This window comes from Odocoileus virginianus, chromosome 11, assembly GCF_023699985.2.
Source record: "Odocoileus virginianus isolate 20LAN1187 ecotype Illinois chromosome 11, Ovbor_1.2, whole genome shotgun sequence".
Taxonomy (NCBI): domain Eukaryota; kingdom Metazoa; phylum Chordata; class Mammalia; order Artiodactyla; family Cervidae; genus Odocoileus; species Odocoileus virginianus.
The window spans coordinates 33829440-33847705 of record NC_069684.1 but is presented as its reverse complement, the minus strand read 5'-3'; the positions used below and the strand labels follow the sequence as shown (position 1 = coordinate 33847705).

At 40.9% G+C, this 18266-nt stretch overlaps 1 protein-coding gene and 1 long non-coding RNA gene across 2 annotated transcripts; one reads left to right on the top strand and one right to left on the bottom strand.

Annotated features, from left to right (window-relative positions):
• Positions 1-7956: 7956 nt before the first annotated feature.
• UTS2 (urotensin 2) lies at positions 7957-15512 on the top strand. Its single transcript, XM_020904348.2, has 4 exons — positions 7957-8139; positions 10984-11091; positions 11875-11916; positions 15329-15512. Exons 1-4 carry the CDS (start codon positions 8037-8039, stop codon positions 15448-15450), a joined length of 375 nt encoding a protein of 124 aa, XP_020760007.2. The 5' UTR covers positions 7957-8036; the 3' UTR covers positions 15451-15512.
• LOC139037477 (uncharacterized) lies at positions 8532-11072 on the bottom strand. The gene is made up of 3 exons (XR_011490330.1): positions 10987-11072; positions 10485-10619; positions 8532-9445 (listed from the first exon to the last, which is right to left on the bottom strand). It is a non-coding gene; the product is annotated as an uncharacterized lncRNA (long non-coding RNA).
• Positions 15513-18266: the final 2754 nt, after the last annotated feature.

Below are 18266 nucleotides of genomic sequence, written 5' to 3'. Positions count from 1 at the left end.
TGCTGTTGGTCAGTCACTAAATCATGTCTGACTCTGCAACCCCATGGACTGCAGCACATCAGGCTTCCCTGTCCTTCACTATCTCCTGGAGTTTGATCAAACTCATGTACACTGAGTCAGAGATACAAATTAAACCTACAACTAACATAGATGAGGGTAAATATAGAATTTTAATTAGAATAAAATTAATCTATCTCTGAGCATATGACACAATTTTTTAACTTTTTCTTGCTGTTTTTATTATTATTATTTGGCTGCACCTCGAGGCATATAGGATTTTAGTTCCCCAACTAGGGATTGAGTCCATGCCCCTGCATTGAAAGCATGCCATCATAACTGCTAGACAACCAGGCAAGTCCTGACCTATGATTTGTACATAAATAGAAATAAGAGTGGACCCCATGACATGTGAAACTTCAGATGGAGGTCTGATTCTAAACTTCCAGAAACCAATGTCGGCTTAAAAAACAGCATGATATAGCAGTATTTGAAGGGCACAAGCACATTCCTATTGGATCATCCTAAATTAGGAGTTAGTCATCGCCAAGAAAGAACTGAACAGGCTTGAAACTTTTGGCAAAGTCACTTCGCATCAATTTCTCCTCGTTGAGCTCTTACAACCGGGGACAAGCACTATAAATACCACATTCAAAAGTTCTGCTCACATTATAAAAAGGTAAAGAAGGAGCAGAGAGGGTGAACTTAGATCAGCTTCAAAACAAGGACTAAAAGGAGGTTTTTGACTTGGTGCTCTATGGGCCCAAGTCACCCAAAACATGTCCTATTAACTGTTTGCTTCTATGTGACACGAAAGCAACTTCCTTCTGGTTAATAAAGGGGATTTGCAACTAATAGAAGGTGTCCCGCTGGTGATGATCAAACCAGTCAATACTAAAGGAAATCAACCCTGAATATTGATTGGAAGGACTGATGCTGAAGCTAAAGCTCCAATACTTTGGCTACTTGATGTGAAGAGCTGACTCATTGGAAAATACCCTGATACTGGGAAAGATTGAGGGCAGAAGGAGAAGGGAGTGACCAAGGATGAGATGGTTGGATGGCATCACTGACTCAATGGACATGAGTTTGAGCAAGCTCCGGGAGATAATGAAGGACAGGGAAACCTGGTGTGCTGCAGTCACATGTGCTGCATGGGGTCACAAAGAGTCAGACAAGACTTAGCAACTGAACAACAATAACATGGGTTATGAAAGGTGGTCGTTGTTCATACGTGTTCATGAATGTGAAATCGTGATGCCTAGCACAGGGACTGTTAGGACTGAGTGATGTGCTTGGGACATTTCTGGGACAAGGTGACAGTGTCATTGACAGTCTGTTGAAGGAAAGAGGCTAATTTTCTTTTAAGCTTAAGCTTGAGTAGTAACTTAATTAGGCCAGGCTGTAAAAATCATCACTAATAACTGTCAGAAGTACCCCTGAGTCACCAGAGAATGACAAACTTGGCAGACAGCCTCTCCCACAGAGGAGAGGAACAGTCTGGTGTTTCCCCCTCTCTAAAAGCCCTCAAGGGGTGCCAACAAGCCCCTAGTCTCAGCTTGCATGCTTCTCATCTCTTGGAAGGAATTTACTTCATGAGTTCCTACATATACACACACATGCATGTATGCACACACATCATACATATATACTGTGTAATACATATATACTATGTAATACATATATACTATGTAATACATATATACTGTATATAGTTTATATATATATATATATTTTACATCTATGTGCAAAATAGCATTTTAAGAAAAGAAAAAAATCTTTACCCTCACACAACTATTTTCAATTTTATATATATATTTTTATATACATAACAGTTCTTATCCAGAGTCACCTTTTTTACATAGTGTCAATCATCTTATATTCTAATTCTTTAAACTGAGAAAGGAGAACATCAAGGCTGTATTTTGTCACCCTGCTTATTTAACTTACAGGCAGAGTACATCATGCAAAATGTCAAGCTGGATGAAGCAAAAGCTGGAATTAAGATTGTCAGGAGAAATATCAATAACTTCAGATATACAGATAACACCACCCTTATGACAGAAAGTGAAGAAGAACTAAAGAGCCTCTTGATGAAGGTCAAAGAGGAGAATGAAAAAGCTGGCTTAAAACTCAACATTCAAAAACTGAAGATCATGGCATCCTGTCCCATCACTTCATGGCAAGTAGAAGGGGGAAACAGTGGAAACAGTGACAGACTTTATTTTCCTGGGCTCCAAAATCACTGCAGATGGTGACTGCAGCCACGAAATTAAAAGACGCTTCCTCCTTGGAAGAAAAATTGTGACAAACCTAGACTCAGAGGCTCAGTCGTGTCTGACTCTTTGTGACCCCATGAACTATACAGTCCATGGAATTCTCCAGGCCAGAATACTGGAGTGGGTAACCTTTCCCTTCTCCAGGGGATCTTCCCAACCCAGGGATCAAACCCAGGTCTCCCATATTGCAGGCAGATTCTTTACCAGCTGAGTGACAAGGGAAGCCCACAAACCTAGACAGCATATTAAAAAGCAGAGACATTACTTGGTTGACAAAGGTCTCTCTAGTCAAAGCTTTGGTTTTTCCAGTAGCGATGTATGGATGTGAGAATTGGACCATAAAGAAAGCTGAACACCAAAGAGTTGATGTGTTTGAACTGTGGTGTTGGAGAAGACTCTTGAGAGTACCTTGGACTGCAAGGAGATCAAACCAGTCAATCCTAAAGGTAATCAGTCCTGAATATTCATTAGAAGGACTGATGCTGAAGCTGTAGCTCCAATACTTTGGCTACCTGATGCAAAGAACTGACTCATTGGAAAAGACCCCAATTGCTGGGAAAGATTGAAGGCAGGAGGAGAAGGGGATGACAGATGAAATGGTTGGATGGCATCACCTACTCAACGGACATGAGTTTGATCAAGCTCCAGGAGTTGGTGATGGACAGGGAAGCCTGGCATGCTGCAGTCCATGGGATAACAAACTGTTATCCAACTCAGTTGGACACAACTGAGCGACTGAACAACAATATTATTGTATTGCCCAAGTCCTATAACCTTTTAGTTACTATTTTAATGATTACTAAAATCTCATGTTTATAATCTCTTTCAGCTACTAATTCAGTCGCTTGTATTGGGCATTTGGGCCAGGAATGGGGGCATGTAGGTTGAGTTATGGGGCTTCCCTGGCGGCTCAGTGGTAGAGAAGCCACCAGCCAATGCAGGAGAAGTGGATTGATTCCTGGGTCAGGGAGATCACCTGGAAGAGGAAATGGCAACCTGCTCCAGTCTTCTTACCTGGGAGATCCCATGGCTCCCAGAGAAGCCTGGAGGGCTACAGTCCATGGGGTTGCAAAAGAGTCAGACACGACTTAGTGACTGAACAAACAACAGGTTGAGTTATGCTGTGGATGTTTGTTTTTAAAAAGCAAACAAAAGTCCTAGCATTAGCTAGGATTTTGTTGTAGTTCTTGATTTTTTTTTTAAGATTTTAATTAGTTGCCAAGGGGAAATCATGGATAACCCTTAAAATCAGATTTATAACATTCAAGCTTGGCCCCTAGCAGCTGCAGTCCACCCTCCTTTAGAGAGAACACATGTTCTCCACTTTGTTACAGATGCCACCACTCCCTGTAGTCATTCTCCAAGCCAGCATCACTCATCTACATGATCACGTCTTGATTCCTAGATGCACTTGAGATTGCAACCTTTGGTTTAATCTCTTTCCCACTCAAGGTAATTGTTTGCTTCTGTTGTATTATTTCCTTAGGGTATATCTCTGAAACAAGCTACATTTTTACTCTTGCTATAATATACTCCATTTGGGATGTCTGTTGAGGCCACGGATGTCTGTTGAGGCCCAGATGTCTGTCTCTCTTTTGGGAATAACTGTCCTAGACCCTCTCCTGTAAGGGAGCTCAGCAAAAGCCAAGCTTTCCCACTGTCCCCCACCCAGGGGGATTCTGCTTCCTGCTACTGCAAAGTTCTTTCTCATTCTGGAAGCTACCCTGTGACTTCCAAGTACACTTTATTTTCTTAAGCTGGATCTAAGTGGTTTCTGGTGGCCCCATTCTGCATGTCAGTTCCTTTTTTACAACACTTAATTTTATTTATTTATTTAGTTGTGCTGGGCCTTGGTAGCAGCATGCAGAATCTTTAGCTTCGGCACGCAAAATCTTTTTTTTTTCTCATTTATTTTTATTAGCTGGAGGCTAATTACTTTACAATATTGTAGTGGTTTTTGTCATACATTGACATGAATCAGCCATGGAGTTACATGTATTCCCCATCCAGATCCCCCCTCCCACCTCCCTCTCCACCCGATCCCTCTGGGTCTTCCCAGTGCACCAGGCTCGAGCACTTGTCTCATGCATCCAGCCTGGCTGGTGATCTGTGTCACCCTAGATAATATACATGTTTCGATGCTATTCTCTCGAAACGTCCCACCTTCACCTTCTCCCACAGAGTCCAAAAGTCTGTTTGGTACATCTGTGTCTCTTTTCCAGTTTTGCATATAGGGTTATTGTTACCATCTTTCTAAATTCCATATATATGCATTAGTATACTGTATTGGTCTTTATCTTTTTGGCTTACTTCACTCTGTATAATAGGCTCCAGTTTCATCCATCTCATTAGAACTGATTCAAATGAATTTTTTTTTAATGGCTGAGTAATATTCCACGGTGTATATGTACCACAGCTTCCTTATCCATTCGTCTGCTGATGGACACCTAGGTTGCTTACATGTCCTGGCAATTATAAACAGTGCTGCGATGAATATTGGGGTGCACGTGTCTCTTTCAGATCTGGTTTCCTCAGTGTGTATGCCCAGAAGTGGGATTGCTGGGTCATATGGCAGTTCTATTTCCAGTTTTTTAAGAAATCTCCACACTATTCTCCATAGCAGCTGTACTAGTTTGCATTCCCACCAACAGTGTAAGAGGGTTCCCTTTTCTCCACACCCTCTCCAGCATTTATTGCTTGTAGACTTTTGGATAGCAGCCATCCTGACTGGCGTGTATTGGTACCTCATTGTGGTTTTGATTTGCATTTCTCTGATAATGAGTGATGTTGAGCATCTTTTCATGTGTTTGTTAGCCATCTGAACTCTTTTTTGTTTTGTTTTAAAAGCTAATCTCTTGGTCAAATTCCTGTTTTTAACATTTATTTTTAATTGGAGGATAGTTGCTTTACAGTGTTGTGTTGGTTTCTGCTGTACAACAGCAGAATCAACGATAATGATACCTGTTTTTTGATGCCACGGATTTGTTTTTACCTGTCCTAGAACTTCACTTAAGTGGAATCATGAAACAGGTACTCTTCTGAGTCTGGTTTATTTCACTCCACATAAAGTTTTTAAGATTCATCCACCTTGTCTATATCAGTAGTTCCTTTGCATTGCTGAATGGCAGTCCATCGTGTGATGTTGTTGTCTCAGTCGTGGCTGACTCTGCAATCCCATAGACTGTAGCCCACCAGGTTCCTCTGCTCATGGAATTTTCTAGGCCGAAATACTGGAGAGGGTTGCTATTTCCTCCTCCAGGGGATCTTCCTGACCCAGGGACTGAACCTGAGTCTCCTGCATTGCAGGTGGATTCTTTACCCTCTGAGCCACCGGGGAAGCTTATTGTGTGATGTGGCACAGTTTATTTAACCAGGCTCCTGTTGACGGATATCTGGGTTATTTGCAGGTGTTAACAGCTGTGAACACTCACATACAAGTGTCTGTTGAATGTATGTTCTCATGTCACATAGGTACACACCTCGGACAGGGATTTCTGTGTTGCGTAGTTTGTGCTCAGCTGCTCAGTTATGTTGACTCTGTGCGACCCCATCAACTGCAGCCCACCAGGCTCCTCTGTCCATGAAATTCTCCAGGCAAGAATACCGGAGGGAGTTGCCATTTCCTCCTCCAGGGAATCTTCCCAACCGAGGGATTGAACCAGAGTCTCTTGAGTCTTCCTGCAATGGCAGGTGGATTATTTACCACTAGCGCCAACCGGAAAGCCCTCTTGCATAGGGTAGTACATGTTTGACCTCATAAGAAAGTCTCAAGTTGTTTTCCCCAGAGATTGTACCATTTTACATTCCAGTCCCTTATATGAGAGGCCCATGCTCTGTATCTTTGCAACACTTGGGATTATCGATCTTTTCGATTGCAGGAGCTGTGGTGGGTATGTAGTTGCATCTAATTGTGATTTTAATTTGCATTTCTCTTATAACTAATGATGCTGTTTTTTTTTCAAGTCCTAATTAGCAGCCAGAATAGAATATCTTCTCATGTGAAGAATCTGTTCATTTTGATTATTCTTTTATTTGGGTTGCCGGCTTATTGAGTTGTGGTTGTTTATACCATCTGGGAGAAGTCTTTGGTCTGGCATAGGTTTTGTGAATATTTTCTTACAGCTGTGGCTGGAATTTTCATTTTCTTAAAAGTATCTTTCAAAGAGCAGATGTTTCTAATTTTGATGATGGCCAATTTATCCATTTTTTTCTTATATGACTGGTGTCATGTCTAGGAAATATTTACCTGCCTTCAGGTTGTGAAGGTGCTCATGTTTTCTTTTCTCTAGTAATTCTGTAGTTTTAACCTTATGTTCAGGTCAATATAGGGTTTGGGGCTTTTTTTAAATTTTATTTTATTTATTTGGCTATGCTGTGTGTTTGTTGTGGAACATGGGATCGTGATCTTTGTTGCAACATGTAGGGTCTAGTTCCCTGACCAGGGATCAGACGTGAGCCCCTGCATCGGGAGCTCCAAGTCTTAGCTACTAGACCCCAGGGAAGTCCCCAATACAGAGTTTTGAGCAAAGAGTTGGTATGACATAATGTATGTCTTAATAGCATCATTGAGCTGTTTTGAGATAAGACTGGTGGGCTGAATTTAGTCTTGAGGATGTTAGCAAGGAGGATACTGCAATGATCAAAGCTGAGAGCAGCCAGGGAAAGTGGGGCTGCAGGACAGCAGTGAAATACTGGGAATATAGGTGAGGTTTTCAGGCTTGTTCTTCATCTTCCTTAATGAATAATATCCAACTCTAAGGAAAGATATTTCCCTTCTCTGAAGACCCCTGTGCTTGTAGATTTACATGAGGCCAAGTGTATGTATAGAACTTGCCTTGAGACTGAATTTTTGCTGTTAATTTATCTTGATTTTTAAAAAGTAAATACTTTGTTTTGACTTTAATTTCACACATTGTCATTCTTCAGGCATTGTTGTTCAGTCACTAAGTTGTGGCAGACTCTTTGCAGCCCCATGAATTGCAGTACACCAGGCTTCCCTGTCCTTCATTGTCTCCCTGAGTTGCTCAAACTCATGTCCATTGAGTCAGTCATGCAATCTAACCATCTCATCCTCTGTCACCCCCTTCTCCTCTTGCCCTCGATCTTTCCCAGTATCAGGGTCTTTTCCAGTGAGGTGGCTGTTTGCATCAGGTGGCCAAAGTATTAGAGCTTCAGCTTCAGCATCAGTCCTTCAAATGAATATTAAGGGTTGATTTCCTTTAGGAAATCTTCAGGCATTGCAGCCCCAAAGAAAATATGAAAGTTCATCTATTCATTCACAAAAGATTAAAAAAGAAAATCAACACATTTCACGCAGTGCTCCACAATAGTTCTCCTGGGTAGGACTCATAAATCCATGTCCCTGTCTTAGACACTTCAACTCATGTCTGATCCTTTCTTTAACTCATGATTTATTGCTCTCAATTACTCCTTTTTGCCAGATTTATAAACGTAACTGTTCTTTATTTAATACCTATTTTGTACACTAGGCAACAAGGCAGTAAATTTATTGTCTATGAGTTGCTACTTTGAAAAATTACATCAATGCAAAGTGATTGCCTTTCAGCCTTCCTAGCCAATAAATTCATTTCTTTTTTTTTTTTGTAGGGATGATATGAGGTCATAGGATAATATATATAATCACTGATCACAGAATTAGAAGAAGCAAGTTGCAGGCAACTGCTCTTACTCTGAGCTATACCCCCGAGAAAGAGCAAGTTGAAAGAAGCTAAGAAGGAAGACTTCTATCTCCTGCCAGTCATGTATAAGCTGGTCTCCTGCTGTTTGCTTTTCATAGGATGCTTAAATCCGCTCCTGTCTCTTCCTGTCCTTGACTCCAGGCAAGAGTCCCTGCAGCTTTTAGGTAAGATGATTTTTTTCCCTTATGTTAGTCTTGAACGAGTCTTCAACGGTCTTAAATGCAATGTTAGAGATGAGAATGAAAATTCTCTCTTAAAGGAGTCTTGTTAATAATCCCAGCTATGAAAAGAATTCTGAGGATCCTTAAGGCATGTCTTGGAGTCAAGAATGGACAAAGTTTTTTCCTTTCTAAAATATAAAAGTAGAAGGGGAACATTGCTTATTTAATGTCACTTCTGTAACTCTGAGTTATTTTTGTCAGTCTTTTTTTTCCTCAGTTTTGAAAATGGCACTAAATTTAAAACATCATTGCTTTTAGTCCTTATTTTAAGTGAACTGGTTGAATGCAGAACTGGCTGTTCCAATTAGAGATTAAAGTATTTTGATTTTATCTTATATTATTTTAAGTTAAAAGGTAATCATCTGACATGTGCTACATGAAACAAAAATGTTTTTTAAAATATAAAAAAGTAACCAGCTAGGACTAAGGTAGACACAGATTTCCAAGTTCATTTATCTTTTCCTTTTGGTTTATGTTTCATTCAGTTCAATTCTAAGTTGAATTTTTTAAAGTGTATCAATCAAGGAGATACTTATTGTGCTTTTAGCTCTTCATTTAGTTTAAGAAATGAAAAGTTTGGGGAAAAAAAAGAAAAGAAAAAGTTTATGCTTGGGGATTGTGTTCATAAACATTTTAAATGGATTTTAACTTGTCTTTTATTGTGGATAATTTCAGACATTTTTTAAATATAGGAAATAAAACTCTGGTAAGCCAGTGATTTTATAATTTCTAGTCCATAAGTTTCTCCCAAACAGCTTTCTGATAATAGTCAAGCACTAATTCATGCACTATTAATCACTTTCCAGAGTCACTGAACTCAGAAGTGGCAGTCATCTTAATGGTTAAAATGAGCATTTTAACTTTATTGAATCTCTGCTATTTAAAAAAAGAACTTTGCAAAGCATAAGGTGAAATGAAGAATGAATATTCAGATATTACTGACATCCTCAAAAAATTGCATGTCATCATAATTATTTTTTTAAAAGTTGAATGAGTGTAGCATCTCCCTTCCAATTCTTAATAGGTGACAGCTTACCTTAGCATTTTTGCCTGAATTTTTTCCTGCTTACTTGATTTTTCATAAGTGATCCTTCCCTGGTGGCTGAACAATGCAAGAGACTCTGGTTCAGTCCCTGGGTTGGGAAGGTGCCCTGGAGAAAGAAATGGCAACCCGCTCCAGTATTCTTGCTTGAAAAATTCCATGAACAGAGGAGTCTGGCGGGTCACAGAGTCAGATATGACTTGGCGACTGTAAACAAACAACAAAAAACAGCAAAACAAGTGATCCTTCATGACAAAAATATTGATATGTAGCCAAACTTTGTAGACTTTCATTAACATTCTTCAGAAGTACCATGAAGCCTTCATTATGGTTTACTCTTTATTCTCCAATCAAGGTTGGAGCTGAGGGTTTGAAAGCCTTAGTGAAGCAGGTGGATTTTACAGGACTCCTTGGGGGCTCTGATCACCCCACGGCAGAAACCAGCCAAGAGAACTATCTGGGCCCAGTATCACTCACCAGCCCCCACACTCACCTCTCGCACACCTGACACAAACTTACCATGCATCTTCTATGCTACCAAACTAAAAATGTTGCTATCAACTTCTTCAAAGAATATTATAAAGCTGACTTGTTTCTGATAATTGTGTCTAAATCTTAAAGCCCAGATAAGAGGTGATGGTATCATATTTGCTTTAGGTGTGTGTGAGTGAGTCACTCAGTTGTGTCCAACTGTTTGTCAACACTGTGGATATTAGCCCACCAGTCTCCTCTGTCCATGGGATTCTCCAGGCAAGAATAGTGGAGTGGTTGCCATTCCCTTCTCCAGGGGATCTTCCTGACCCAGGGATCAAACCTCGGCCTTCTGCATTGCAGGCAGAATCTTTACTGTCTGAACCACCAGGTCGGAAGAACACAAACAAGTCCATCTTTTAGAAAATCTCTCCTTTACTTCTCCTCCCAGTCCCATCTCGCCACCCCTATATTTAAAAGCAAAAGGCAAATGATAGCAGTAGGTAAACAGAGATGAAGAAGAATCACTTCGTAAGTGGAAATTTTTTCACCAATCCTGTGGCTTAGCTTCACTAAGGCTTTCAAACCCTCAGCTCCAACCTTGATTGGAGAATAAAAGGCCCTCTCTCTCTTTTTTAATTTTTAAAATTTTTAATTTCTTTACTTTTTGGATCATGTGGGATCTTAGTTCCCTGACCAGGCATTGAACCCACACCCCTTGCAGTGGAAGTACAAAGTCTTAACCACTGGACCACCAGGGGAGTCCCAGCCCTACCTTCTTATTCAGGGTGGTGAGCATCCAGCAAGGCTGTGTAAGCAGGAGGAGTCAGAGTGAGACCCACGCCTCATGATTTCCTGTTCTGCCGGCTTGCAAACTGGACTGTAGCATTTCCACTTCTCTGTTAAAATACTGCTAATGACAAACCATGAACTCAGTGTTTGAAATCTATCTAGTATTGGCTTCCTGTTGCTGGTACATGCTCATGCTTAGTCACTCAGTCATGTCCCACTCTTTGCAACCCCGTGAGCTGTAGCCCACCAGCCTCCTCTGTCCATGGGACTTCCCAGGCAACAACACTGGAGTGGGTTGCCATTGCCTCCTCCAGGGAATCTTCCCAACCCAGGGATCGAACCTGTGTCTCCGGCATTACAGGCAAATCTTAACCACTGAGCCACCTGGGAAGCCCCTCCCTATCCCTGGTACCTCCCTAAAGACAAAGGGGAACAGAACTGAAGCAGGAGCTGTCGCTAATATCAATCATTGGTCTGTGTAGCACCTGAAGATGTCAGATCAACTCTGGATGAGCTGGAAAGAGCGTCTCTTCTGCAGATGCTGCCAGAGATGTCAGGCGCAGAGACAGGAGAGGGTCTTAGGAACGCAGGTAAAATGACTCGTGTTTACAGGCTGTATGATTTCTTTGCTACTGAATTTACTCTCTGAGTGATCACACTCTCCCCTCCTGCATACAGTCTTCCTCTGCCATCTTCTGTCTCCTTTTTCTCAGCAACTCCTTGTAAGCATCCTCTGCTTGGCCCCTCAGCATATTTGTTCTCTGTATGAATTTGGAGGGAGGGGCAGGGAGAGGGAAGAAGAGCATTATCCCAGTTTTCAATAAGTATAATTTACAATGCTATCTTCCCACTTAAGTGAGTTAATTTATCTGTATCTCAGTTTCTTAAACTAGTACACAGGAATGATTAAATAAACAAAATTCCCATCTCATGGGGTTATTGAGAAGATTCAATGAGGAAATGCAAGTAAAATGTTCAGCACAGTCAAACACAAAATAACCCATAAAATGTCAGCTTTTACTGTTTTCTCAGTGACAGCATTCTTCCTAGCACAGATACAAATGCTCAAAACATTCTGGAGTCTTTCTAATAAATTTGGTTTTGTAGAAAGAAATTCATTTGTAATACAGCATTGTTGATAAAATACTGAACTGCTGAGGAAAATGCAGTGCCCTTTGTGAACTCTGGAGGCTAGAAAAGAGCCAAATGCTTGCCTATCCTCCTTCAAATAAATATCACTGTGGTGTGAAGAAAGGAAAAGCAGAAACTAGACATGATTTAGTAACATTCTACCTTGTGTGTTTTAAATAAGACAAGGATAAAATGGAAATAATAGATCTGATGATGAATGGTTTCAAAATACTGTTTTTCAGATCCCATTACCAACATTTTTCACCCAAGAGGAAACATGAGAAAGGTAAGTAGGTCCTGTATGAGAGTTAGGTTAGAGAAGGTGAACATTTCTATGCCTTGACTTTAGAGGAGCCTCAATACGAACCAGTCGAGCCTTCTCGGTACAAATCTTAAGTTGTTGGACACCCAGTATTATTTCAAAGCATTATATTTTTCCAAATTCTGATCCATATAAAATGTGGATACAACAAGAGCTTACCTAGCGTTCATCTGGGATAAATGATCATAATAAGTTTAAGAGAGTCAAAAAAAGGCCTTGCCCTCAAGTCTGTCGTCCACTTGAGCTGTGTCATTGATTATCTTCACTGGGTCCAAGGACCAGCAGTACTTGTGTCACATGGAAGCTTGTGAGAAATGCAGACTCACCCCACCCCCCAGAACCTACTGAATCAAAATCTGCATCTTAACAGGATTCCCCCACGTGGTTTGTATGCACAGTAAAGTTTGAAAAGCACTGTCATATAATATCTAAAAGGAAGAAAGATATGGTCAAAACACCAAGAGGGAATATGTGTGGTAAAGGAGAATATGAAGGAGATAATTTTTGGTGTAGAAGACAGACTACAGTAGGACATGATTAATGAAAATATTAAATGGCTAGAAATGGTGCACAACTAATGGAGGACCTTAACCGCTAAAAGAGAAATCTGTTTTGATCATTATCAACCCCTCAAACTAAACTGAGCTCAGTCATTCAGTCATTTCTGACTCTGGAATCCCATGAACTGTAGCCCGCCAGGCTCATCTGTCCATGGGATTTCCCAGGCAAGAATACTGGAGTGGGGTACCATTTCCTTTTCCAGGGAATCTTCCTGACCTAAGGATCAAACCTGCATCACTTGGGTTCCCTGTACTGGCAAGTGAATTTTTTACCACTAGCCCCACCTAGAAAGCCCCAAGCTAAGTTAGTGTTTCCTAAAGAATTTTCTGTAAGGTCCTTTGAATTTTCCTGTAGCTCTTTTGGTAAAGAATCTGCCTGCAGTACCGGAGACCTGGGTTTGATTCCTGGGTCAGGAAGATTCCCTGGAGAAGAAAATGGCAACCCACTTCAGTATTCTTGCCTGGAGAATCCCATGGGTAGAGGAGCCTGGCAGGTTACAGTCTATGGGGTCGCAAGAGTCAGACACAACTTAGCGACTAAACCACCAAAGGATTTTCTGTGAATATCAGTCCCATAGAGCCAGCCTATAGAGCTGCCCTGCATTCTAACCCATCTCCTGTCCAGGCAATTCTTTGTGTATACAGCCTCCAGGAAATGAGATAAACATATTTAATTTTAATCAAGAATTTCCCAATTATTTTGACCAGAAACATCTTCTTCTGGTGTAGTGCCCACTAACCTCCTTGTAAAAATATACCCTGAAAGTCCTCAGTTCTAAAGATGGCATACAGTGCCTGAGGTTCCCAGGTGGCGTAGACCACACAGAAGGGGAGGGTGTGGCTTCTATTACATTAAAAGTTATCATTCAGATATTTATATCTTCTGAGTAGAAAGATTATGGTGAAAGACTCTAAAATCATAAAGATGATTAGTAGAGATGCTCATAAAATCCTAGAGTAAAAGGAAAACTAAAGGTCCATGATTAAAGTTAATTTCAAGACAAATAAAAGACCTGATTTACACAGAAGACATTAAATGTGCAGAACATGTTACTGAGAGATGAAATAGAAACAGGTCAATGAAGGTTTAGGAAAATTCAAGGCAATCACAAGGCTAAATAGACTGGATGGACCACAGGTTGGGCACAAGGAGACCTTTCAGAGTCTACATACAGGGTGCTAACTGCAACTCTATCCCATGAAACAGCAAGAAAGCCCTTTTATTTATTTTTTAAAAATTTTTTTATTAGTTGGAGGCTAATTACTTTACAATATTGTAGTGGTTCTTGTCATACATTGACATGAATCAGCCATGGAGTTACATATATTCCCCATCCCGGTCCCCCCTCCCACCTCCCTCTCCACCCGATCCCTCTGGGTCTTCCCAGTGCACCAGGTCCGAGCACTTGTCTCATGCATCCAACCTGGGCTGGTGATCTGTTTCACCCTAGATAATATACATGTTTCGATGCTGTTCTCTTGAAACATCCCACCCTCGCCTTCTCCCACAGAGTCCAAAAGTCTGTTCTATACATCTGTGTCTCTTTTTGAGTTTTGCATATAGGGTTATTGTTACCATCTTTCTAAATTCCATATATATGTGTTAGTATACTGTATTGGTCTTTATCTTTCTGGCTTACTTCACTCTGTATAATGGACTCCAGTTTCATCCATCTCATTAGAACTGATTCAAATGAATTCTTTTTAACGGCGGAGTAATATTCCATGGTGTATATGTACCACAGCTTCCTTATCCATTCGTCTGCTGATGGGCATCTAGGTTGCTTCCATGTCCTGGCTATAATAAACAGTGCTGCGATGCACATTGGGGTGCACATGTCTCTTTCAGATCTGGTTTCCTCAGTGTGTATGCCCAGAAGTGGGATTGCTGGGTCATATGGCAGTTCTATTTCCAGCTTTTTAAGAAATCTCCGCACTGTTTTCCATAGTGGCTGTACTAGATTGCATTCCCACCAACAGTGTAAGAGGGTTCCCTTTTCTCCACACCCTCTCCAGCATTTATTGCTTGTAGACTTTTGGATAGCAGCCATCCTAACTGGTGTGTAATGGTACCTCATTGTGGTTTTGATTTGCATTTCTCTGATAATGAGTGATGTTGAGCATCTTTTCATGTGTTTGTTAGCCATCTGTATGTCTTCCTTGGAGAAATGTCTGTTGAGTTCTTTGGCCCATTTTTTGATTGGGTCATTTATTTTTCTGGAGTTGAGCTGGAGGAGCTGCTTGTATATTTTTGAGATTAATCCTTTGTCTGTTGCTTCGTTTGCTATTATTTTCTCCCAATCCGAGGGCTGTCTTTTCACCTTGCTTATAGTTTCCTTTGTTGTGCAAAAGCTTTTAAGTTTCATTAGGTCCCATTCGTTTATTTTTGCTTTTGTTTCTAAAATTCTGGGATGTGGGTCATAGAGGATCCTGCTGTGATTTATGTTGGAGAGTGTTTTGCCTATGTTCTCCTCTAGGAGTTTTATAGTTTCTGGTCTTACATTTAGATCTTTAATCCATTTTGAATTTATTTTTGTGTATGGTGTTAGAAAGTGTTCTAGTTTCATTCTTTTACAAGTGGTTGACCAGTCTTCCCAGCACCACTTGTTGAAGAGGTTGTCTTTTTTCCATTGTATATCCTTGCCTCCTTTGTCGAAGATAAGGTATCCATAGGTTCATGGATTTATCTCTGGGCAAGAAAGCCCTTTTAAAGGTCTTGTTCCTGAGTAAGGTTCTTGTGTGTGTGTGCGTGTGTGCGTGTGTGTGTGTGTGTGTGTGTGTGTAGTACTCAATGAATTGATAACCTACTGTTTTAATTTCAGGCTTTCTCTGGGCAGGATCCTAAGCTTTTCCTGAGTGAGCTTTTGTCCAGAATCAGGAAGCAATCTAAGAAACGTGGACCTTCCTCTGAATGCTTCTGGAAATACTGTGTCTGAAGCAAAATGACCATCTACTAGTCACCTCCAAGACGACTACCTGAGAAAATGCAAAATAAAAATGCTGGATTTGAAAGCAGTATAGATGAAAAACTAGGCAAGCTAGACACTGTTCATTATTATTTGGAAAATAAATCCTCTATGTTTTGCAGATATTACGAGTGGTTGTTTTACTTAAAAACGTATCCTGAAAAACAAACAAACAAAAAAAAGGTACCCTGAAAATCTGTACTTTTTCTTTTTTAAAATAATTTTATTTTTGGCTCTTCTGGATCTCCGTGGCTGTGCAGGCTTTTCTCTAGTTGACGTGAGCGGGGCTCCTCTCTAGTTGTGTGCACAGGCTTGTCACTGTGGTGGCTTCTCTTGTTGCGGAGCGCGGACTCTGGGGCACACAGGCTGCAGTTGCGGCTCCCGGGCTCCAGAGCACAGGTTCAGTGGTTGTGGCTCCCAGCCTTAGCTTCTCCGCGGTATGAGGGAGCTTTCTGGATCAGGGATCAACCCCATGTCCCCTGCATTGGCAGGTGGATTCTTTACCACTGAGCCACCAGGGAAGCCCCTATATTTTTTTCTTTCTATCAATTAATCCTTAAAGAATTATCCAAAAGTTTAAAAGTAAACGATTAAATGAACAGAAGCAAATACTAAGAAGAAAAAGTCATAACTGTAAATTTTACTTAAAATAGTAAAACTGCAAATCATTTAAACTACATTATCTTAGCAATGATGTCCTCTCAACCCTTACAAATAACAATGTAAGTTATTACTTTAAAAAAAATCCATATCTAAGCTTGGAAAAAGCTCTACAGTGAAGGATGCTGAAGGACAAGGGCTGGAAACCGTCTGAATTCTCCTTAGTTTCTGATGGAAAATGTCCACACGCTCAGATCCCCTCTCCTTAGCTGGTCTGAGTATTGAACAGGTGAAAACTTTAATCTCTGAACACTGAAGTCTGTTCGATCTCAGTTGCTGTGAGCTCAAGGATCACAATACTGGAAAAAATACCTTCATAATCTGTTCCTTAGAGAAGAAAGTGGAGGTGGGATTTAAATTGTGGAATGGAAGAAATAGCCTGATTTACTAAATTTTTAAAACCATGTGTGTGTGTGCAGATACTAACTTATCCTCTTAATACATTATATCCTCTTAATATATTGACGTAGCTCATCTCTGTATAGAGTATGGAGCATGAGAACTGAATGGCCCATGCCCATGGCAGGAGTGCTTCTCCTCGGAAACTGGGGTTCCCATTCTCTGCTCTGCCAACCACACCCCAAACTCACAAGGAATGAAGGGTCAGGTCTGTGCCAAATAGCCACATAATCGGTACTGATCTTGTCAACAGTCCTCCAGTATCTCTTTAGAATGCAGGTCTGATAAATCTTCCCTTTCCTTATTTGAGGCATCAAGAACATATCAGTACGGCAGGTTGTTTTAAACTTGAAGGATGGATGTGTCATCTCAGGACCATGCTGGCTGGGAGGATGCTGTAGCATCGCTTGATGCTGAAGTTCAACTGAATTCAATCCCCTAACACAGGACTCTAGCACCACAGGCTACAAAATGTTTATGATGCCAGGAAGAGGTCAGGGTGGATTTCATCATTGCAGTAGAACCCGAAACCCCTCCTGTTCTGTGACAGACACATGGTGACTGCTCTTACTGCCAGGGCTCTGGAGTCAGGTCCCTGTGACCACACAGCTGTGAGCCCTCAAGCAGGTCATCCAACCCCCACCACCCCCGTGTCCTTCTCCATCAAATGTGAGCAGTGACACTACATATTTCCTGGGTGGTTGCGAACATTAAATGAGATAATTCACAGGGAAGCACCAGAACAGTCCCTGTGGGCAGAGCACACACTCTCTTCCCTTCCTGGGTTGTTTTTTTGTGACTGGAGGTGCAGGTGGTTTGAAAGGGGTGATGTTTAACAAATCCTGTTGGCTTCAGGATCCCAATTCATATTTTAATTCTGAGACTGTTGCTGCCGGGTTCCACAGTCAGATTTTGTGAAACACAGGTTCACGCTACAGAATCTGAAAGAGTAACTTAGATAGCTTAATTTTATAAATTAGGCATTAAAATACAATTGCACTCATTTCACATGCTAGCAAGGTAATGCTCAAAGTCTTTCAAGCCAGGTGTCAGCAGTATGTGAACCAAGAACTTCCAGATGTACAAGCTGGATTCAGAAAAAATAGAGGAACCAGAGATCAAATTGCCAACATTTGTTGGATGAAAGAGGAAGCAAAGGGATTCCAGAAAAACATCTACTTCTGCTTCACTGCCTATGCTAAAGCCTTTGACTGTGTGGATCACAACAAATTGCAGAAAATTATTAGAGATAGGACTACCAAACCACCTTACCTGTCTGCTGAGAACCTATCAAAAAGCAACAGTAAGAACTGAACATGGAACAACAGACTGGTTCAAAATTGGGAAAGGAGAATGTCAAGGCTGTACATTGTCACCCTGCTTATTTAACTTCTATGCAGAGTACATCATGTGAAATGCTACCTCAATGAATCACAAGCTGGAACCAAGGTTGCTGGGAGAAAGATCAACAACCCCTGATACGCAGATGATACCACTCTAATGGCAGAAAGTGAAGAGAAACTAAAGAGCCTCTTGATAAGGATGAAAGAGGAGAGTGAAAAAGCTGGCTTAAAGCTTAACATTCAAAAAACTAAGATCATGTCATTTAGTCTCATCACTTCACAGCAAATAGAAGGGGAAAAAGTGGAAGCAGTGAGGGATTTTCTTTTATTGGGCTCCAAAACACTGCGGACTGTGACTACAGCCATGAAATTAAGATATGTGCT